The 18,418-nt window shown below is 38.6% G+C and overlaps 1 protein-coding gene and 1 long non-coding RNA gene across 2 annotated transcripts in view; one reads left to right on the top strand and one right to left on the bottom strand.

Annotated features, from left to right (window-relative positions):
- LOC133615792 (uncharacterized) overlaps positions 1–18,418 on the bottom strand; it is a 517,593-nt gene that overhangs the window by 312,645 nt on the left and 186,530 nt on the right. The window lies entirely within an intron of this gene.
- sema3h (sema domain, immunoglobulin domain (Ig), short basic domain, secreted, (semaphorin) 3H) overlaps positions 1–18,418 on the top strand; it is a 229,400-nt gene that overhangs the window by 197,562 nt on the left and 13,420 nt on the right. Inside the window, exons 12-15 of the mRNA XM_061974468.1 lie at positions 2,764–2,908; positions 5,139–5,228; positions 12,715–12,844; positions 12,922–13,010. Of these exons, the coding sequence (XP_061830452.1) occupies positions 2,764–2,908; positions 5,139–5,228; positions 12,715–12,844; positions 12,922–13,010 (454 nt within the window). The remainder of the gene's footprint in view (positions 1–2,763; positions 2,909–5,138; positions 5,229–12,714; positions 12,845–12,921; positions 13,011–18,418) is intronic.

Genomic DNA, 18,418 nt, shown 5'->3' with positions numbered 1-18,418 from the left:
GAAAGCTATGCTACGACAGAGATGGCAAGAAGGTGTGGATATCCTGCGACACTCAAAGCAGATGCATTTCCAACGATAAAGTCAAAGAAATCTGCCGCCAGACCCCCATTGAATCTGCCGGAGTGTGTGAGCAATTCAGGGACAAAGGACCTTGGTAGCACGGCAAGCAATGGCGGCAGTTTGTTCCCGCAGATGAGCGAGCTAAACCCCCTAGCTTCCCTGGCCTGCTGACATCAACTCCAAAACTGGACAGATCAGCTTTCAGGAAAAGAGCGCGGATGAGGGTATGTCTACAGAATATATTAATTGATGAAAATTGGGCTGTCTGCACTCTCAAAGTGCATGTTGTTGCCAAATGTATTTCATATGCTGTAAACCTAGTTCATAGTTGTTAGTTTCCTTTAATGCCAAACAAACACATACCAATCGTTGGTTAGAAGGCGATCGCCGAATTCGTCCTCGCTTTCTCCCGTGTCGCTGGCTGTCGTGTCGTTTTCGTCGGTTTCGCTTGCATACGGTTCAAACCGATATGGCTCAATAGCTTCAGTTTCTTCTTCAATTTCGTTTTCGCTACCTGCCTCCACACTACAACCATCCGTTTCAATACATTCGTAATCTGTTGAATCGCTTAAGCCGCTGAAATCCGAGTCTGAATCCGAGCTAATGTCGCTATAGCTTGCTGTTCTTTCCGCCATGTTTGTTTGTGTTGGCATCACTATGTGACGTCACAGGAAAATGGACGGGTGTTTATAACGATGGTTAAAATCAGGCACTTTGAAGCTTTTTTTAGGGATATTGCGTGATGGGTAAAATTATGAAAAAAACTTCGAAAAATATAATTAGCCACTGGGAACTGATTTTTAATGGTTTTAACGATTCGTTTCTTTTTCAATTGAATTGTATAGGTTTTAAAATATAATACAATATTAAAACAAATGTTTTGCAATTTTTTACAATAGAAGACTCACAAATTTTGGAATTTTAGGTATGTAGGTGTGTTGACTTTCTGTCAGTGACGTGCGGTGAGGTTGATGGCTGGTGAGGCACTGACTTCATCACAGTCAGATTTACAAACATATGAACCCTAAAGAGTATCTTATTCACCATTTGATTGGCAGCAGTTAACAGGTTATGTTTAAAAGCTCATATCAGCATTCTTCCCTGCTTGGCACTTGGGTTGGAATTGGGGGTTAAATCACCAAAAATTATTCCCGGGCGCGGCGCCGCTGCTGCCCACTGCTCCCCTCACCTCCCAGGGGGTGACCAAGGGATGGGTCAGATGCAGAGGACAAAGTTCACCACACCTAGTGTGTGTGTGTGACAATCATTGGTACTTTAACTTAACTTTAACTTTACACATACAAACTGTAGCACACAAAAAAGCACATTTTATTAAAAAAACGTTGTTATGGTCTTACCTTTACTTATAACTGCGGGAACAGTGGTGCTCGTGTTGGAGGAGTTGTGAATGAATGAAATATGAAATCCGTGCTGCAGTCTGCAGGTGTACCTAATGTTGTGTCCCTGCAGTCGTTCACTGCTCCTCCGGCACGAGCATTGTTGTTTTTGCACTTTTTGGCTTCTTGTTAAGTGACTTTTTTTGGGTGGATTTGGTCTTGCACGTGGAGGGTTTGGGTGTGGGCTTTGGTTGGTGTGGCGCTCCCGTCGGGGGGTGTATTAACCGGCACCAGGAGGCGGGATTACTACGAGCTCAGCACAAGAAATACTTTACACACATACAATTGTTGACAAAATACACTGTACATTATATACCTCAGCTAACTAAACTATGGAAATGTATAATATAATTCATATAGCAATACGGTCTCACTGCACAGCAGGCCAGCAGTTAGCCGAGTACGCAATCCATGGTGAGGCACTGAGTGACGTGCCTCAACTGGCTGCTGATCACCGCAAGTCTCTTCTCGGTATTTGAATGGCAAATGTGTGGCAAATGGCAAATAATCTACAACTGGTGAAGTTAAATGGAAAATAACTTTATAGTATAATCACTGGATACATATAACAATTTATTTATTTTTTTTCTTTTTACATTTTTTTTCTTCCCATGTTTTCAGGTGACCGCACGTCACTGATGTGTACGTATACATGTCCAACTCTACCGTTGAATGTGACTGTAGAACTCTGTGTCATGGTTTAAAAAACACAATTCAGTGGATGCACTACCATGAGCTTATGTAACGAAATTTTGTTCTTATCTGTGCTGTAAAGTTCAAATTTGAATGACAATAAAAAGGCAGTCTAAGTCTAATTAACTGGTTTAGTCTCTGTGGGTGATTGCTGCAAATACACACACACAGACAAGTTGAGGCTCATAGCATAGTAGAAATAATCTGGATCAGCCCCAAAAAATAATCACTTGTTCCTTATCTCATTTCGGACATTTGTTTAAAGTTAGATGAAAATCCACCTATATTTTTTGGAGTTATCCATAGCGGAATGACAGAAACAGAGTGAACACGCACACACACACACACACACACACTGAAGTCTAAACATAAGGTAACAGTAGAAAAGATCCGGATCATGCCCAAAGTTGAATTGGTTGTTTATTATTCCATTTTGGACATTTCCTAAAAGTTTCATGAAAATACACCCCTTAACTTTTGACTCATGTTGCCAGCTAACTAACTTTAACTAACTGGCAAACCAACGGCAACGATTACATAACCACCTGGCGGAGAGTTAATAAGAGTTCAACTGAATCTACTTGATCTGTCATTTGTCTTTCTTTGTTTGCAGTGATATCCTCAATGGCTCGGCCGTGTGCGTTTACCGAATGGAGGATGTGATCCGGGCTTTCAAGGGCAACTTTTTGCACAAGGAGGGGCCTCAGTACAAGTGGGCGGAGTTTACTGGCAAAGTGCCCTACCCGCGTCCCGGAACTGTGAGTTCATACTCCAGACCGCAATCCCCATGATGTCGCCGTAACATAATTAGAATGCCACCAAGTTCTGGTAAAGTTCAGACCTGCCAAGGCCCAACAACCCTAACTCAGATCTGTGTAAAAGTGTTAGTTCTTTTTTAGATACTCTCTTTTGGCACAGTCTTTTTTTCTTTTATGTGTAAACTGTACTGGCACTGAAGTCAATACAGCAAGTTGCACGTAGTTGAGACAATATCCCACTTTGATAGGTTCTGTTTAAGAAGCACAAGCAATACAGTATTTTTTGGGGCTTATAATGTATCTATTACTTTGTATTGTAAAGCCACTAATATCCTTTTCTTTTTCCCAGCTCACAACAACTTGCTATACATCTTAAAAAGAACTATTTCTAGTATCCGATCAGCCAAGGTTCGGATCGGGCATGTAAACCAGCGCTGGTCAAACAAATGTCAAGTCATGTTAAAGGGGAACATTATCACCAGACCTATGTAAGCGTCAATATATACCTTGATGTTGCAGAAAAAAGACCATATATTTTTTTAACCGATTTCCGAACTCTAAATGGGTGAATTTTGGCGAATTAAACGCCTTTCTAATATTCGCTCTCGGAGCAATCCGCCATTTTCTCAAACACCGAGTCAAATCAGCTCTGTTATTTTCCGTTTTTTCGACTGTTTTCCGTACCTTGGAGACATCATGCCTCGTCGGTGTGTTGTCGGAGGGTGTAACAACACGAACAGGGACGGATTCAAGTTGCACCAGTGGCCCAAAGATGCGAAAGTGGCAAGAAATTGGACGTTTGTTCCGCACACTTTACCGACGAAAGCTATGCTTCGACAGAGATGGCAAGAATGTGTGGATATCCTGCGACATTTAAAGCAGATGCATTTCCAACGATAAAGTCAAAAGAAATCTGCCGCCAGACCCCCATTGAATCTGCCGGAGTGTGTGAGCAATTCAGGGACAAAGGTCCTCGGTAGCACGGCAAGCAATGGCGGCAGTTTGTTACCGCAGACGAGCGAGCTAAACCCCATATCGACCCTAGCTTCCCTGGCCTACTGATATCAACTCCAAAACTGGACAGATCAGCTTTCAGGAAAAGAGAGCAGATGAGGGTATGTCTACAGAATATATTAATTGATGAAAACTGGGCTGTCTGCACTCTCAAAGTGCATGTTGTTGCCAAATGTATTTCATATGCTGTAAACCTAGTTCATAGCTGTTAGTTTCCTTTAATGCCAAACAAACACATACCAATCGTTGGTCAGAAGGCGATCGCCGAGTTCGTCCTCGCTTTCTCCCGTGTGGCTGGCTGTCGTGTCGTTTTCGTCCGTTTCGCTTGCATACGGTTCAAACCGATATGGCTCAATAGCTTCAGTTTCTTCTTCAATTTCGTTTTCGCTACCTGCCTCCACACTACAACCATCCGTTTCAATACATGCGTAATCTGTTGAATCGCTTAAGCCGCTGAAATCCGAGTCTGAATCCAAGCTAATGTCGCTATAGCTTGCTGTTCTATGCGCCATGTTTGTTTGTGTTGGCATCACTATGTGACGTCACAGGAAAATGGACGGGTGTTTATAACGATGGTTAAAATCAGGCACTTTGAAGCTTTTTTTAGGGATATTGCGTGATGGGTAAAAAATTTTAAAAAACTTCGAAAAATAAAATAAGCCACTGGGAACTGATTTGTAATGGTTTTAACCCTTCTGAAATTGTGATAATGTTCCCCTTTAAGAAATGACCAAAATAAACACAGGCTAACATTAGCTCACCTTGTTGCTGCACCTTAGTTTTAAACGTGGCAGTGTAACGTACTCCACAATCTCCAGTTTGCCGCTTGGTACCTTTTCTTCATGCCCTCAGTCTCCGTTTGGATTAAATCGGTCTCCTTACTGTGGCTGGCATCCACATCCCCGAGAGATACATGCATAAAAATATTCTTCTTCTCCATTGTTGTGGTTACAGTATTTAGATTCGATGCAGCTTGGTTTTTGCAGATTGCATGTAATAAACCAAGATTTGGCCTCAGCAGTTTCTATTGTTCCTTGGGTACTTGTAGTCCACAAAATCTAACCATAATTTGTTTAATAGTGTTTACATAGTTTTATACCACACACAAAGACAAAAACAATGGCTTCTTGGCAAAGGAGAATAGTAGAATGTAACCATAGTAGTAATAAATGTGACTCTGTGACCTATCTTTTTTTTTTTTTTTTTCCCCCCGCAGTGTCCCAGCAGCACATATGGAAGCTACAGCTCCACCAGGGAGTATCCTGATGATGTCATCTTCTTTAGCAGGACTCACCCGCTGCTAGAGGTTCTCATCATGTTTTACTTAAATGCACTAAAGGCCTGATTTACTAAAGGTTTGCCTGTACTAAAACATATGCAAAATTAATAGCACACCCAAAGCTGATCTACTAAACGTGTGCAATGTGGATTGCGTCTCTTAAGCATACTTGCCAACCTTGAGACCTCTGATTTCGGGAGGTGGGGGGGTGGGGCGTGGGGGTGGGGCGGGGCGTGGTTGGGGGGCGTGGTTAAGAGGGGAGGAGTATATTGACAGCTAGAATTCACCAAGTCAAGTATTTCATATATATATGTATACATATATATATATATATATATATATATATCTACATCCTGAAAATATGCAAACAAAACTGTGTTTAGATAATTGATACTTCAAACTTGCATAAATATAACATGAATATAACATAACTTGGCTTCTGAGAGCTTCAACATGTAATGAATAAAATGCTAAAGTTGTTGATAAACAAGCAATTATTTTAATAATTAAATATGGTCATTTTAAATGAATTATTATGATAATTTAAAATTAATTATTTCAAATATGTTTATTTTAATGTACCGGTATAATTATATGGCTGGATGTAATAAGGAGTCAGAAAAAATGCAAATAAAAATACAATTAATTTTGATGTTTTTAGCAAAATATAGTAAAAACATATGCAAAATTAATAACACACCCAAAGCTGATCTACTAAACGTGTGCAATGTGGATTGCGTCTCTTAAGCATACTTGCCAACCTTGAGACCTCTGATTTCGGGGGGTGGGGCGTGGGGGCGTTGTCGGGGGTGGGGCGGGGCGTGGTTAAGAGGGTAGGAGTATATTGACAGCTAGAATTCACCAAGTCAAGTATTTCATACATATATATATATATATATATATATATATATATATATATATATATATATATATATATATATATATATATATATATATACATATATACATAGGGCAGCACGGTGGCAGAGAGGTTAGTGCATCTGCCTCACAATACGAAGGTCCTGAGTAGTCTTGGGTTCAATCCCGGGCTCGGGATCTTTCTGTGTGGAGTTTGCATGTCCTCCCCGTGACTGCGTGGGTTCCCTCCGGGTACTCCGGCTTCCTCCCACCTCCAAAGACATGCACCTGGGGATAGGTTGATTGGCAACACTAAATTGGCCCTAGTGTGTGAATGTTGTCTGTCTATCTGTGTTGGCCCTGCGATGAGGTGGCGACTTGTCCAGGGTGTACCCCGCCTTCCGCCCGATTGTAGCTGAGATAGGCTCCAGCGCCCCCCGCGACCCCAAAAGGGAATAAGCGGTAGAAAATGGATGGATGGATGGATGGATATATATATATATATATAATCTACATCCTGAAAATATGCAAACAAAACTGTGTTTGGATAATTGATACTTCAAACTTGCATAAATATAACATGAATATAACATAACTTGGCTTCTGAGAGCTTCAAAATGTAGTGAATAAAATGCTAAAGTTGTTGATAAACAAGCAATTATTTTAATAATTAAATATGGTAATTTTAAATGAATTATTATGATAATTTAAAATTAATTATTTCAAATATGTTTATTTTAATGTATAATTCTATGGCTGGATGTAATAAGGAGTCAGAAAAAATACAAATAAAAATACAATTAATTTTGATGTTTTTAGCAAAATATAGTAAAAATAGATTTTTTTTTTTTTTTTTTTAATTAATAAATATATTTATTTTTAGGTAAGATAAACATAATAATACAATTTATCTCTAGTCTGGATGATTTAGTTCTTGTCACCCTGTTGTCCTCCCATCTGAAAAAAGGCTGTCCTCACTCAGGTCCGCACGGTAGAGATGCACGGTTTGCGGACACAACCGCGGAGTCCGCGGATTATCCGCGGGTCGGGCGGTTGAAATAAAAAAAAAAAAGATTTTATCCGCGGGTCGGGCGGTTGAAATTAAAAAAAATTAGATTTTAAATAGATTCAGGCGGGTAGCAGTTAAACCAATTCGGAAATATATATACATAGTTAAATGTTGTTACCCACATACGAAAAACGAGCAGCACTCTTTGAAACAGGCAATTATTCATCATCAGGCACCTGCAGCACGCCACAACAGAAGAAGAAAAAAAAAAAAGATGGCAACGCCGGCAGCAAACGTGGTACGCGACAAACTAAAAAAGGGAATACTAAAGACCAGGGGAAAAAAAGGCCAGAAAAGTTCAGCGTGGACTCGTTTTTATGAGGTTGTAAATCAGGATGATAGTAATGCTGGCTACGTGATTTGCAAGACCTGCGACGCTGTTTATGTCTACGACAGTCACAAAACCGGGACATCTAACATGGTGCATCACATTTGTGCAAAACCCCGAACCTCCACAAACACCCTGAGCATGAGCAGTTTCGTCCGCCGTGATCCCAGAAGAGTGCCACAGGATGTTAAAACAAGATAGAACGCAGCCGCCTGCAGCAGTTTGAGTGGCGCGAGACGCGCTTGGAGGTGCGCTCAGCGCGGCTTCCAGATGATTGCGCACTAGTGTGCGTCTGGGCCGTGACAGCGTGACACGCATTGAATGTCTCTGCTACATTGGATCAGTCTCCTTTCTTTAACAGGCAAAAGCTTTATAACCTCACTAATGCCTTGCATCGTCTATATTAGATATATAACAACGGGCGGGTGCGGTTTTGATTAAATGTTAGTTTGGGTGGATGCGGATGGTTGACGACTTTTGTGATGCGGTTGCGGATTAAATAATTGCCTATCCGCGCATCTCTAATATATATATATATATCTACATCCTGAAAATATGCAAACAAAACTGTGTTTAGATCATTGATACTTCAAACTTGCATAAATATAACATGAATATAACATAACATGGCTTCTGAGAGCTTCAAAATGTAATGAATAAAATGCTAAAGTTGTTGATAAACAAGCAATTATTTTAATAATTAAATATGGTCATTTTAAATGAATTATTATGATAATTTAAAATTAATTCTTTCAAATATGTTTATTTTAATGTATAATTCTATGGCTGGATGTAATAAGGAGTCAGAAAAAATACAAATAAAAATACAATTAATTTTGATGTTTTTAGCAAAATATAGTAAAAATTGATTTTATTTTATTTATGTTTTTTAATTAATAAATATATTTACTTTTAGGTAAGATAAACATAATAATACAATTTATCTCTAGTCTGGATGATTTAGCCACCCTGTTGTCCTCCCGTCTGAAAAAAGGCTGTCCTCACTCAGGTCCACATGGAGCTGGAGGGGGCGTGGCCTCCAGCTCCGGCTGAAAATCGGGAGATTTTCGGGAGAATATTTGTCCCGGGAGGTTTTCGTGTGAGGCGCTGTATTTCGGGAGTCTCCCGGAAAATTCGGGAGGGTTGGCAAGTATGCTCTTAAGTGAGCAGAATAAGGCGTGCAACTCATTTTGCGTCCCTTGTCTTCATTAATATGCAAAATATATGCTGACCATCGAAACGCCCACAATATTCGGAGGTGGAAATGCAAATATTTTATACAGCACGCGCATTGTGATTTATCGTCACTCAGCACTCACCACTTTGGGAGCACTGTTTTGCATTTTATTTTGCATGTTGGACAAGCACGCACAAACCGACTCCGTGCTCGTGCTGCAAAGGCACATCATGGACAGAGAATCCTCCATCCTACATTGTAAATAATAGAGATGTCCGATAATATCGGCCTGCCAATATTATCGGCCGATAAATGCGTTAAAATGTAATATCGGGAATTATCGTTATCGTTTTTTTTTATTATCGGTATCGTTTTTTATTTTTCAATTTTTTTATTTTTATTTTTTTTATTAAATCAACATAAAAAACACAAGATACACTTACAATTAGTGCACCAACCCAAAAAACCTCCCTCCCCCACAAAAGTATTGTTTCTTTCTGTTATTAATATTCTGGTTCCTACATTATATATCAATATATATCAATACAGTCTGCAAGGGATACAGTCCGTAAGCACACATGATTGTGCGTGCTGCTGGTCCACTAATAGTACTAACCTTTAACAGTTAATTTTACTCATTTTCATTCATTACCAGTTTCTATGTAACTGTTTTTATATTGTTTTACTTTCTTTTTTATTCAAGAAAATGTTTTTAATTTATTTATCTTATTTTATTAATTTTTTTAAACAGTACCTTATCTTCACCATACCTGGTTGTCCAAATTAGGCATAATAATGTGTTAATTCCACGACTGCATATATCGGTTGGTATCGGTATCGATTGATATCGGTATCGGTAATTAAAGAGTTGGACAATATCGGATATCGGCAAAAAGCCATTATCGGACATCCCTAGTAAATAATGTAAATAATTCAATGTATATACTCTGATGATTATCTTGTGTGATGACTGTATTATGATGATAGTATATATCTGTATCATGAATCAATTTAAGTGGACCCCGACTTAAACTTTAAGTTGAAAAACTTATTGGGGTGTTACCATTTAGTGGTCAATTGTACGGAATATGTACTTCACTGTGCAATCTACTAATAAAAGTTTCAATCAAAACGTGCAGGTTTCAACATATTTGGACGGTAAAAAAATTAAAAATATTAGATACATCGTCTATTTAGCAACATCCTTTTATAATCTCATTGCTGCTGGATTACTTAAGGGGCTGACTAAAACAAGTTCAATAGATGCGTTTTGGTGTCATTGAAACTTTTTTAATGACGTTTGTTTTTTTTACACAGAATATAAATTACCAACATACAGTACAGGCCAAAAGTTTGGACACACCTTCTCATTTCAATGCGTTTTCTTAATTTTCATGACTATTTACATTGTAGATTGTCACTGAAGGCATCAAAACTATGACACCTGTGAAGTGAAAACCCTTTCAGGTGACTACCTCTTGAAGCTCATCGAGAGAATGCGAAGTGTGCAAAACAGTAATCAGAGCAAAGGGTGGCTATTTTGAAGAAACTAGAATATAAAACATGTTTTCAGTTATTTCACCTTTTTTTGTGAAGTACATAACTCCACATGTGTTCATTCATAGCTTTGATGCCTTCAGTGACGAAATAGTCACGAAAATTAGGGATGTCCGATAATGGCTTTTTGTTGATATCCGATATTCCGATATTGTCCAACTCTTTAATTACCGATACCAATATCAATCAATACCGATAGCAACCGATATATGCAGTCGTGGAATTAACGCATTATTATGCCTAATTTGGACAACCAGGTATGGTGAAGATAAGGTACTTAAAAAAAAAAAAAAAAAAGGTCAATAAATTAAAAACATTTTCCTGAATAAAAAAGAAAGTAAAACAATATAAAAACAGTTACATAGAAACTAGTAATTAATGAAAATGAGTAAAATTAACTGTTAAAGGTTAGTACTATTAGTGGACCAATCATGTGTGCTTACGGACTGTATCCCTTGCAGACTGTATTGATATATATTGATATATAATGTAGGAACCAGAATATTAATAACAGAAAGAAACAACCCTTTTGTGTGAATGAGTGTAAATGGGGGAGGGAGGTTTTTGGGGTTGGTGCACTAATTGTAAGTGTATCTTGTGTTTTTATGTTGATTTAATAAAACAAAACAAAACAAAAAAACGATACTGATCATTAAAAAAACCGATACCGATAATTTCCGATATTACATTTTAACACATTTATCGGCCGATACAGGCCGATATTATCGGACATCCCTAATGAAAATTAAAAGAAAACATTGAAAGAGAAGGTGTGGCCAAACCTTTGGCCTGTACTGTTTATCCTATATGATAATAACTTCTTGAAGTATGCATGTTTTGCGTTTTTGAGCATTGATTGATTGATAGAAACTTTTATTAGTAGATTGCACAGTTCAGTACATATTCCGTACAATTGACCACTAAATGGTAACACCCGAATAAGTTTTTCAACTTGTTGTTATAAAAAAAAAAAAAATCATTTCACAGTGGTAATAAAAAAATATAAATATACGGTGCATAATCATGGTATGTCTGGGATCCTGCAATGTAACTAAGATTTTTAACACTTTTAACAGCAAACGACCTCATCGTCACGGCGCGTTCGCATTGGCCCCCGTGGCAGTCACATCATCGCTCGCCATGATTCCTGTACATAGGTAGAGAGTAATATATGAGAAGGATTTGTTTTTTATTCATGAGGAGGCCATTTAAAAACTTTTTTAAATTAATTTTTAGAGCCGGCTTTTATTTGTATTCAATGATGGTACAAATATATACTATCATCATAATACAGTCATCACACAAGTTAATCATCAGAGTATATACATTGAGTTATTTACATTATTTACAATCCAGGGGGTGGGATGAGGAGGGTTTGGTTGATATCAGCACTTCAGTCATGAACAATTGCATCATCAGAGAAATGGACATTGAAACAGTGTAGGTCTGACTTGGTAGGATATGTACAGCGAGCAGAGAACATAGTGAGTTCAGATAGCATAAGAACAAGTAAAACATTAGAAATACATTTGATTATTTACCTTTGGTTATTTACAATCCGGGGAGGTGGGATGTGGAAGGGGGAGGGTGTTAGTTTAGGGTTGAAGTTGCCTGGAGGTGTTCTTTTAGTGTGGTTTTGAAGGAGGATAGAGATGCCCTTTCTTTTACATCTGTTGGGAGTGCATTCCATATTGATGTGGCATAGAAGGAGAATGAGTTAAGACCTTTGTTAGATCGGAATCTGGGTTTAACGTGGTTATGGCGGTCATTTACGTTAAGGAAGTAGTTTGACATGTACTTCGGTATCAGGGAGGTGTAGCGGATTTTATAGACTAGGCTCAGTGCAAGTTGTGTTACTCTGTCCTCCACCCTGAGCCAGCCCACTTTGGAGAAGTGGGTAGGAGTGAGGTGGGATCTGGGGTGGAGGTCTCGAAGTAATCTGACTAGCTTGTTCTGGGATGTTTGGAGTCTAGATTTGAGGGTTTTGGAGGTGCTAGGGTACCAGGAGGTGCATGCGTAGTCGAAAAAGGGTTGAACGAGAGTTCCCGCTAGAACCTTCATTGTGCTTTTGTTGACCAGAGAGGAGATTCTGTAGAGAAAGTGCAGCCTCCCTTTCATGCACATTCAGTGGTAAAAAATAAAATTTAAAAAAAGTGCGCTGCACGACTGCTGCTAAAATGCCCATAAAAAGTGGTACATGTCTCCTGCTTTTTTGAAAACAGCAAAACACCACTGGTGAGGAGCTTGACAAAATGACAGTAAATAATGGTGTCTCTTTGGTGAAGCTCCATATAGTACACTCAAAATCTCCATTTAAATAATGCGGTCTGTGCCCTTTTTCAATTGCACACAGTCATAGTACATCGTACGCAACATGCTTACTAATAGTACACGCTATTTTATAGATCACACACGCTGTTTAGCACAAGGTATTTAGATCTTAGTAAATCAGGCCCTAACTCTGATACACTTTAGCCTATTTCAAACTAAAGTGCAACACTTTTTTTTCTTTTTTTTTATTCAGGAAAATGTGCTTCCCCTGGGAGAGCGCCCCCTCCTTGTCAGAGTGGGCGTTCACTACAAGTTCACCAAACTGCTGGTGGACAGAGTGGAAGCCGTGGACAGCACTTACGACGTCCTGTTTATCGGCACGGGTACACTGAACCTCCTGCCTACTCCACATGTTTACGCTTAGGATGCTTTTAAAAGTTTGCACTTTCAACCGTCGCAGACTCTGGCTTGGTGCTGAAGGCCATTCATCTGCCCCGAGAGCACGGCGAAAGTCAGGAGGTGACGCTGGAGCAGCTGGAGGTCTTTCAGGTAACCTACATCGGGTCAATAAGTGGGTGTGTTAAGGCAGAATGACGCAGAATTGTCTCTGGCAACGCAGTTCGTCTAAGTCAGGGGTCGGCAACCCGCGGCTCTGGAGCCGCATGCGGCTCTTTGATCAGTCTGATGCGGCTCAGCTGCATACCTGCCAACCCTCACGATTTTTCCGGGAGACTCCCGAATTTCAGTGCCTCTCCCGGAAATCTCCCGGGGCAACCATTCTCAGATTTTCACCCATACAACGATATTGAGGGCGTGCCGTGATGGCTCTGCCTTTAGCGTCCTCTACGACCTGTCGTCGCGTCCGCTTTTTCACCATACTAACTGCATGCCGGCCCAGTCAAAAGTTGTATGCGGCTTCTGCATACACAGGTAAGTGACTGCAAGGCATACTTGATCAACACTCATCCAGGTCACACTGAGGGTGGCGATATAAACAACTTTAACACTGTTACAAATATGCGCCCCACTGTGAACCCACACCAAACATGAATGACAAACACATTTCGGGAGAACATCCGCACCGTAACACAACATAAACACAACAGAACAAATACCCAGAATCCCTTGCAGCCCAAACTCTTCCGGGCTAATTATTAGTAGATTGCACAGTACAGTACATATTCCGTACAATTGACCACTAAATGGTAACACCCGAATACGTTTTTCAACTTGTTTAAGTCGGGGTCCACGTAAATTAATTCATGGGAGTTAAAAACGTTTTGTTGCGTGCAGAAATTTTATTTCATTTTCTCTGCAGTCGTTCATTGATTTCATAAATGTAACCCATAATAGTTTGTTTATACATAGCACAAAGCAAAAAAAAACTTTATATGCAGTGTTATTTCATTTTAAATTTCAAAAAAGTTTTGTGGCTCCCATTGTTTTCTTTAATTTGTAACACGGGTCAAAATGGCTCTTTGAGTGGTAAAGGTTGCCAACCCCTGGTCTAAGTGGTGGTACTCTCGCGTGTGCACAAATATGCAGTTGATCTGGTAGTGACTGGCTGCACAAGTAAACAAGTCAAAATGAAACATGCTAAACAGGAAATTGGCCCTTTCCATTGGAAATTTGAGTACAAAAAAAAAAAACATGACAAAACAGTCATTAAGTATTGTGGACACTCTGCAAGAAGGAAATGTGCCTTCTTAAAGGGGAACATTATCACCAGACCTATGTAAGCATCAATATATACCTTGATGTTGCAGAAAAAAGACCATGTGTTTTTTTAACCGATTTCTGAACTCTAAATGGGTGAATTTTGGCGAATTAAACGCCTTTCTATTATTCGCTCTCGGAGCGATGACGTCACATCGGGAAGCAATCCGCCATTTTCTCACTTTCGTCGGTGTGTTGTCGGAGGGTGTAACAACACGAACAGGGACGGATTCAAGTTGCACCAGTGGCTCAAAGATGCGAAAGTGGCAAGAAATTGGACGAAATTTGTTCAAAATACGAGGCTGCGGGGAAAGCCGACGAAATGGTCAGTGGTTTGTTCCGCACACTTTACCGACGAAAGCTATGCTACGACAGAGATGGCAAGAATGTGTGGATATCCTGCGACACTCAAAGCAGATGCTGACATCAACTCCAAAACTGGACAGATCAGCTTTCAGGAAAAGAGAGCGGATGAGGGTATGTCTACAGAATATATTAATTGATGAAAACTTTATTCATTACTCGCGGTTTTACGTAAATTATTATACATAAACTGTGTTTAACAATAATTTAGCTTAAAAACATTTCTTTTTTTCAATCATTCAAGTACATTCGGGTAGTCTTGTGTAATGCAGTATTTTGTGTCTATTTAGGTATGGTTAACCTGAGTGCTGAAATCGTGGAAAAATATATGTTCTTAGCGCGCCTGAAATGGGCTTTCTGCACTCTCAAAGTGCATGTTGTTGCCAAATGTATTTCATATGCTGTAAACCTAGTTCATAGTTGTTAGTTTCCTTTAATGCCAAACAAACACATACCAATCGTTGGTTAGAAGGCGATCGCCGAATTCGTCCTCGCTTTCTCTGTCGTGTCGTTTTCGTCGGTTTCGCTTGCATACGGTTCAAACCGATATGGCTCAATAGCTTCAGTTTCTTCTTCAATTTCGTTTTCGCTACCTGCCTCCACACTACAACCATCCGTTTCAATACATTCGTAATCTGTTGAATCGCTTAAGCCGCTGAAATCCGAGTCTGAATCCGAGCTAATGTCGCTATAGCTTACTGTTCTATCCGCCATGTTTGTTTGTATTGGCATCACTATGTGACGTCACAGGAAAATGGACGGGTGTATATAACGATGGTTAAAATCAGGCACTTTGAAGCTTTTTTTAGGGATATTGCGTGATGGGTAAAATTTTGAAAAAAACTTCGAAAAATAAAATAAGCCACTGGGAACTGATTTTTAATGGTTTTAACCCTTCTGAAATTGTGATAATGTTCCCCTTTAAAATACCTAAATAATAACAAAAACTGAGTATCAGGTGCACAAGAGTGTGGATAAATGTTTGCTTAGATATACTGACCTTTTTTTGTCAACATGAACATGATTTCAAAGGTGTTTAATAAACACAATACATGCATACAGTATACAGTACAGGCCAAAAGTTAGGACACACCTTCTCATTTCAATGCGTTTTCTTTATTTTCATGACTATTTACATTGTAGATTGTCACTGAAGGCATCAAAACTATGACACCTGTGAAGTGAAAACCCTCTTGAAGCTCATCGAGAGAATGCCAAGAGTGTGCAAAACAGTAATCGGAGCAAAGGGTGGCTATTTTGAAGAAACTAGAATATAAAACATGTTTTCAGTTATTTCACCTTTTTTTGTTAAGTACATAACTCCACGTGTTCATTCATAGTTTTGATGCCTTCAGTGACAATCTACAATGTAAATAGTCATGAAAATGAATTGCATCAGAAGGCGTATCCAAACTTTTGGCCTGTACTGTATGCATATTCCCTTCTCTGTTGACTCTTGCTGCTAATGCAAAATGAAACACCCTTAATATTGAGTGCAAATGATTAATTAAAATGAATCTACAGCAACCATGGTGTAGGAGCCTAAATGATGTTTAAGTTAATTTACATTTTATGGAAGGTGCTTTATGTTTATTCAGCCAAAATGGGACTATTTACTTTATTTGCATAATACAAAAATGTATATATATTACATGCTTAGAATAATTATAAGGTACACTTTTTATTTGTAATTATTATATTTGTCGGAATAATTTGATGATGTACTATTTTATACTGCTTTAATACAGTGAGGATTACGTAACTGCTTAATTGCATATATGGTGGAAGGATCTGTGTGGTAATAAGGTTTGGACACAATTAGGGATGTATAATGGCTTTTTGCCGATATTCCGATATTGTCCAACTCTTTAATTACCGATACCGATATCAATCGATACCAATATATGCAGTCGTGGAATTAACACATTATTATGCCTAATTTGGACAACCAGGTATGGTGAAGATAAGGTTCTTTTTAAAAAAATTGATAAAATAAGATAAATAAATTAAAAACATTTTCTTGAATAAAAAAGAAAGTAAAACAATATAAAAACAGTTACATAGAAACTAGTAATTAATGAAAATGAGTAAAATTAACGGTTAAAGGTTAGTACTATTAGTGGACCAGCAGCACGCACAATCATGTGTGCTTACGGACTGTATCCCTTGCAGACTGTATTGATATATATTGATATATAATGTAGGAACCAGAATATTAATAACAGAAAGAAACAACCCTTTTGTGTGAATGAGGAGGGAGGTTTTTTGGGTTGGAGCACTAATTTTAAGTGCATCTTGTGTTTTTTATGTTGATTTATTTAAAAAAAAACAAAAAAAAAAAAAAAACGATACCGATAATTTCCGATATTACATTTTAAAGCATTGATTATCGGACATCTCTATACACAATGTATTGTGGGTAATGGCAGTCAGATATGGTGGAATCGAGCCACACAGTTTTTTTGACCTTACTCTTACTTTTTCTTACTCTTTTTTTTTTTACGGTAACAAACTCGCATCATTTTGCCATTCATTTTTTCCCACATCGTTATTGTTGTACGTTTTTTAAGGATTAAGTTGACAAGTAAACGATACAAAACGAAGAGGAGCGTCTGGAGTTTTGTTCGTTGTTGCCGCAGCAAGCGGGAGCAGGAGAAAGTAGAGGAGCGTCAAGCTAAGGCTTCATTAGGAAACTACACATGTTATTAACAGTGTTGGGACTAACGCGTTACAAAGTAACGCGTTACTGTAACGCCGTTACTATCGGCGGTAACTAGTAATCTAACGCGTTATTTTTTATATTGAGTAACTCCGTTACCGTTACTACATGATGCGTTACTGCGTTATTTTGCGTTATTTTTTATGTAGTATCGGCTAGAAACTGAGAAGATCTGAGTGTTGCAGCGCTGCTGAAGAGGCGACAAAAAAGAGGCGCGCCGCGCGCTGTCTATGTGTACGTGTGTGTGTGTGAGTGTGTGTGTGTGGGAGGGGGCGTGTCTGTGTCTACTATCAAGACGTCATGGCGAACCCCGAAGCCGAGTTTCTTAAAATGGAGATATTTTCAGTACGTTTCTTTTATCGACCACAAAGAAAAGAACATTTTAGTTGAATGTAAGTTTCAAATATGCTGAAACAGCGACAAAAACAACATGCTTCGACGAAGCTAGTAAAGAGACACACACTTCACCTCCAACAGCGGCTGGATTTTAATGAGGCACTGCACACTGAAAGTACACACACTCTGTCAATTCTCTTATATACTCTTTCATTTTAAACTTTTAGAGTGTTTGATTATCACATCACTCTAAATGTTTAGACTATAAAGTTCACAAACCTAAAGAGGGATACTAGTGGGCCAGGCTAATATTTCCTTTTCTCTAAACTAAGTGGGGAAATGTGTAGAGTGTTCTGGGCTTCAGACATGATTTTATTTCAGAATTCCTTGAGAAAACGCCTGGTTAGGCTTTATGTATGTAGTGTGTGCCTTTCTTGTTTTACAGCTATGTTGTTATTATGCTGTTTGTTACTTATGTATGTTAAGTTGCAGCTATTTAAAATAGTTTTGTCAATTTGTTCTGGCCTGAAATAAATTGGCCCTTTGAAACATATCTTTGTCTTTGTGTGTTGTATGTAGAGCACATTGCTTAGCAGAGTTCAGTGATGCAAATGCATGTCAAGTTGATCAACAGATTGTATTATTCTCCAGTGCAATAACAGTACTAAAATGAAGGCTAAAAGGGCATTAAATGGGGCCTTAAAAAAATAAAAAATAAAATATATAAGTAACTAAATAGTTACTTTTCACAGTAACGCATTACTTTTTGGTTTAAGTAACTGAGTTAGTAACTGAGTTACTTTTGAAATAAAGTAACTAGTAA

Source organism: Nerophis lumbriciformis, linkage group LG01 (assembly GCF_033978685.3).
Source record: "Nerophis lumbriciformis linkage group LG01, RoL_Nlum_v2.1, whole genome shotgun sequence".
NCBI lineage: Eukaryota > Metazoa > Chordata > Actinopteri > Syngnathiformes > Syngnathidae > Nerophis > Nerophis lumbriciformis.
The sequence above is the reverse complement of the archived record's forward strand: the minus strand, read 5'-3'. Positions and strand labels throughout refer to the sequence as shown.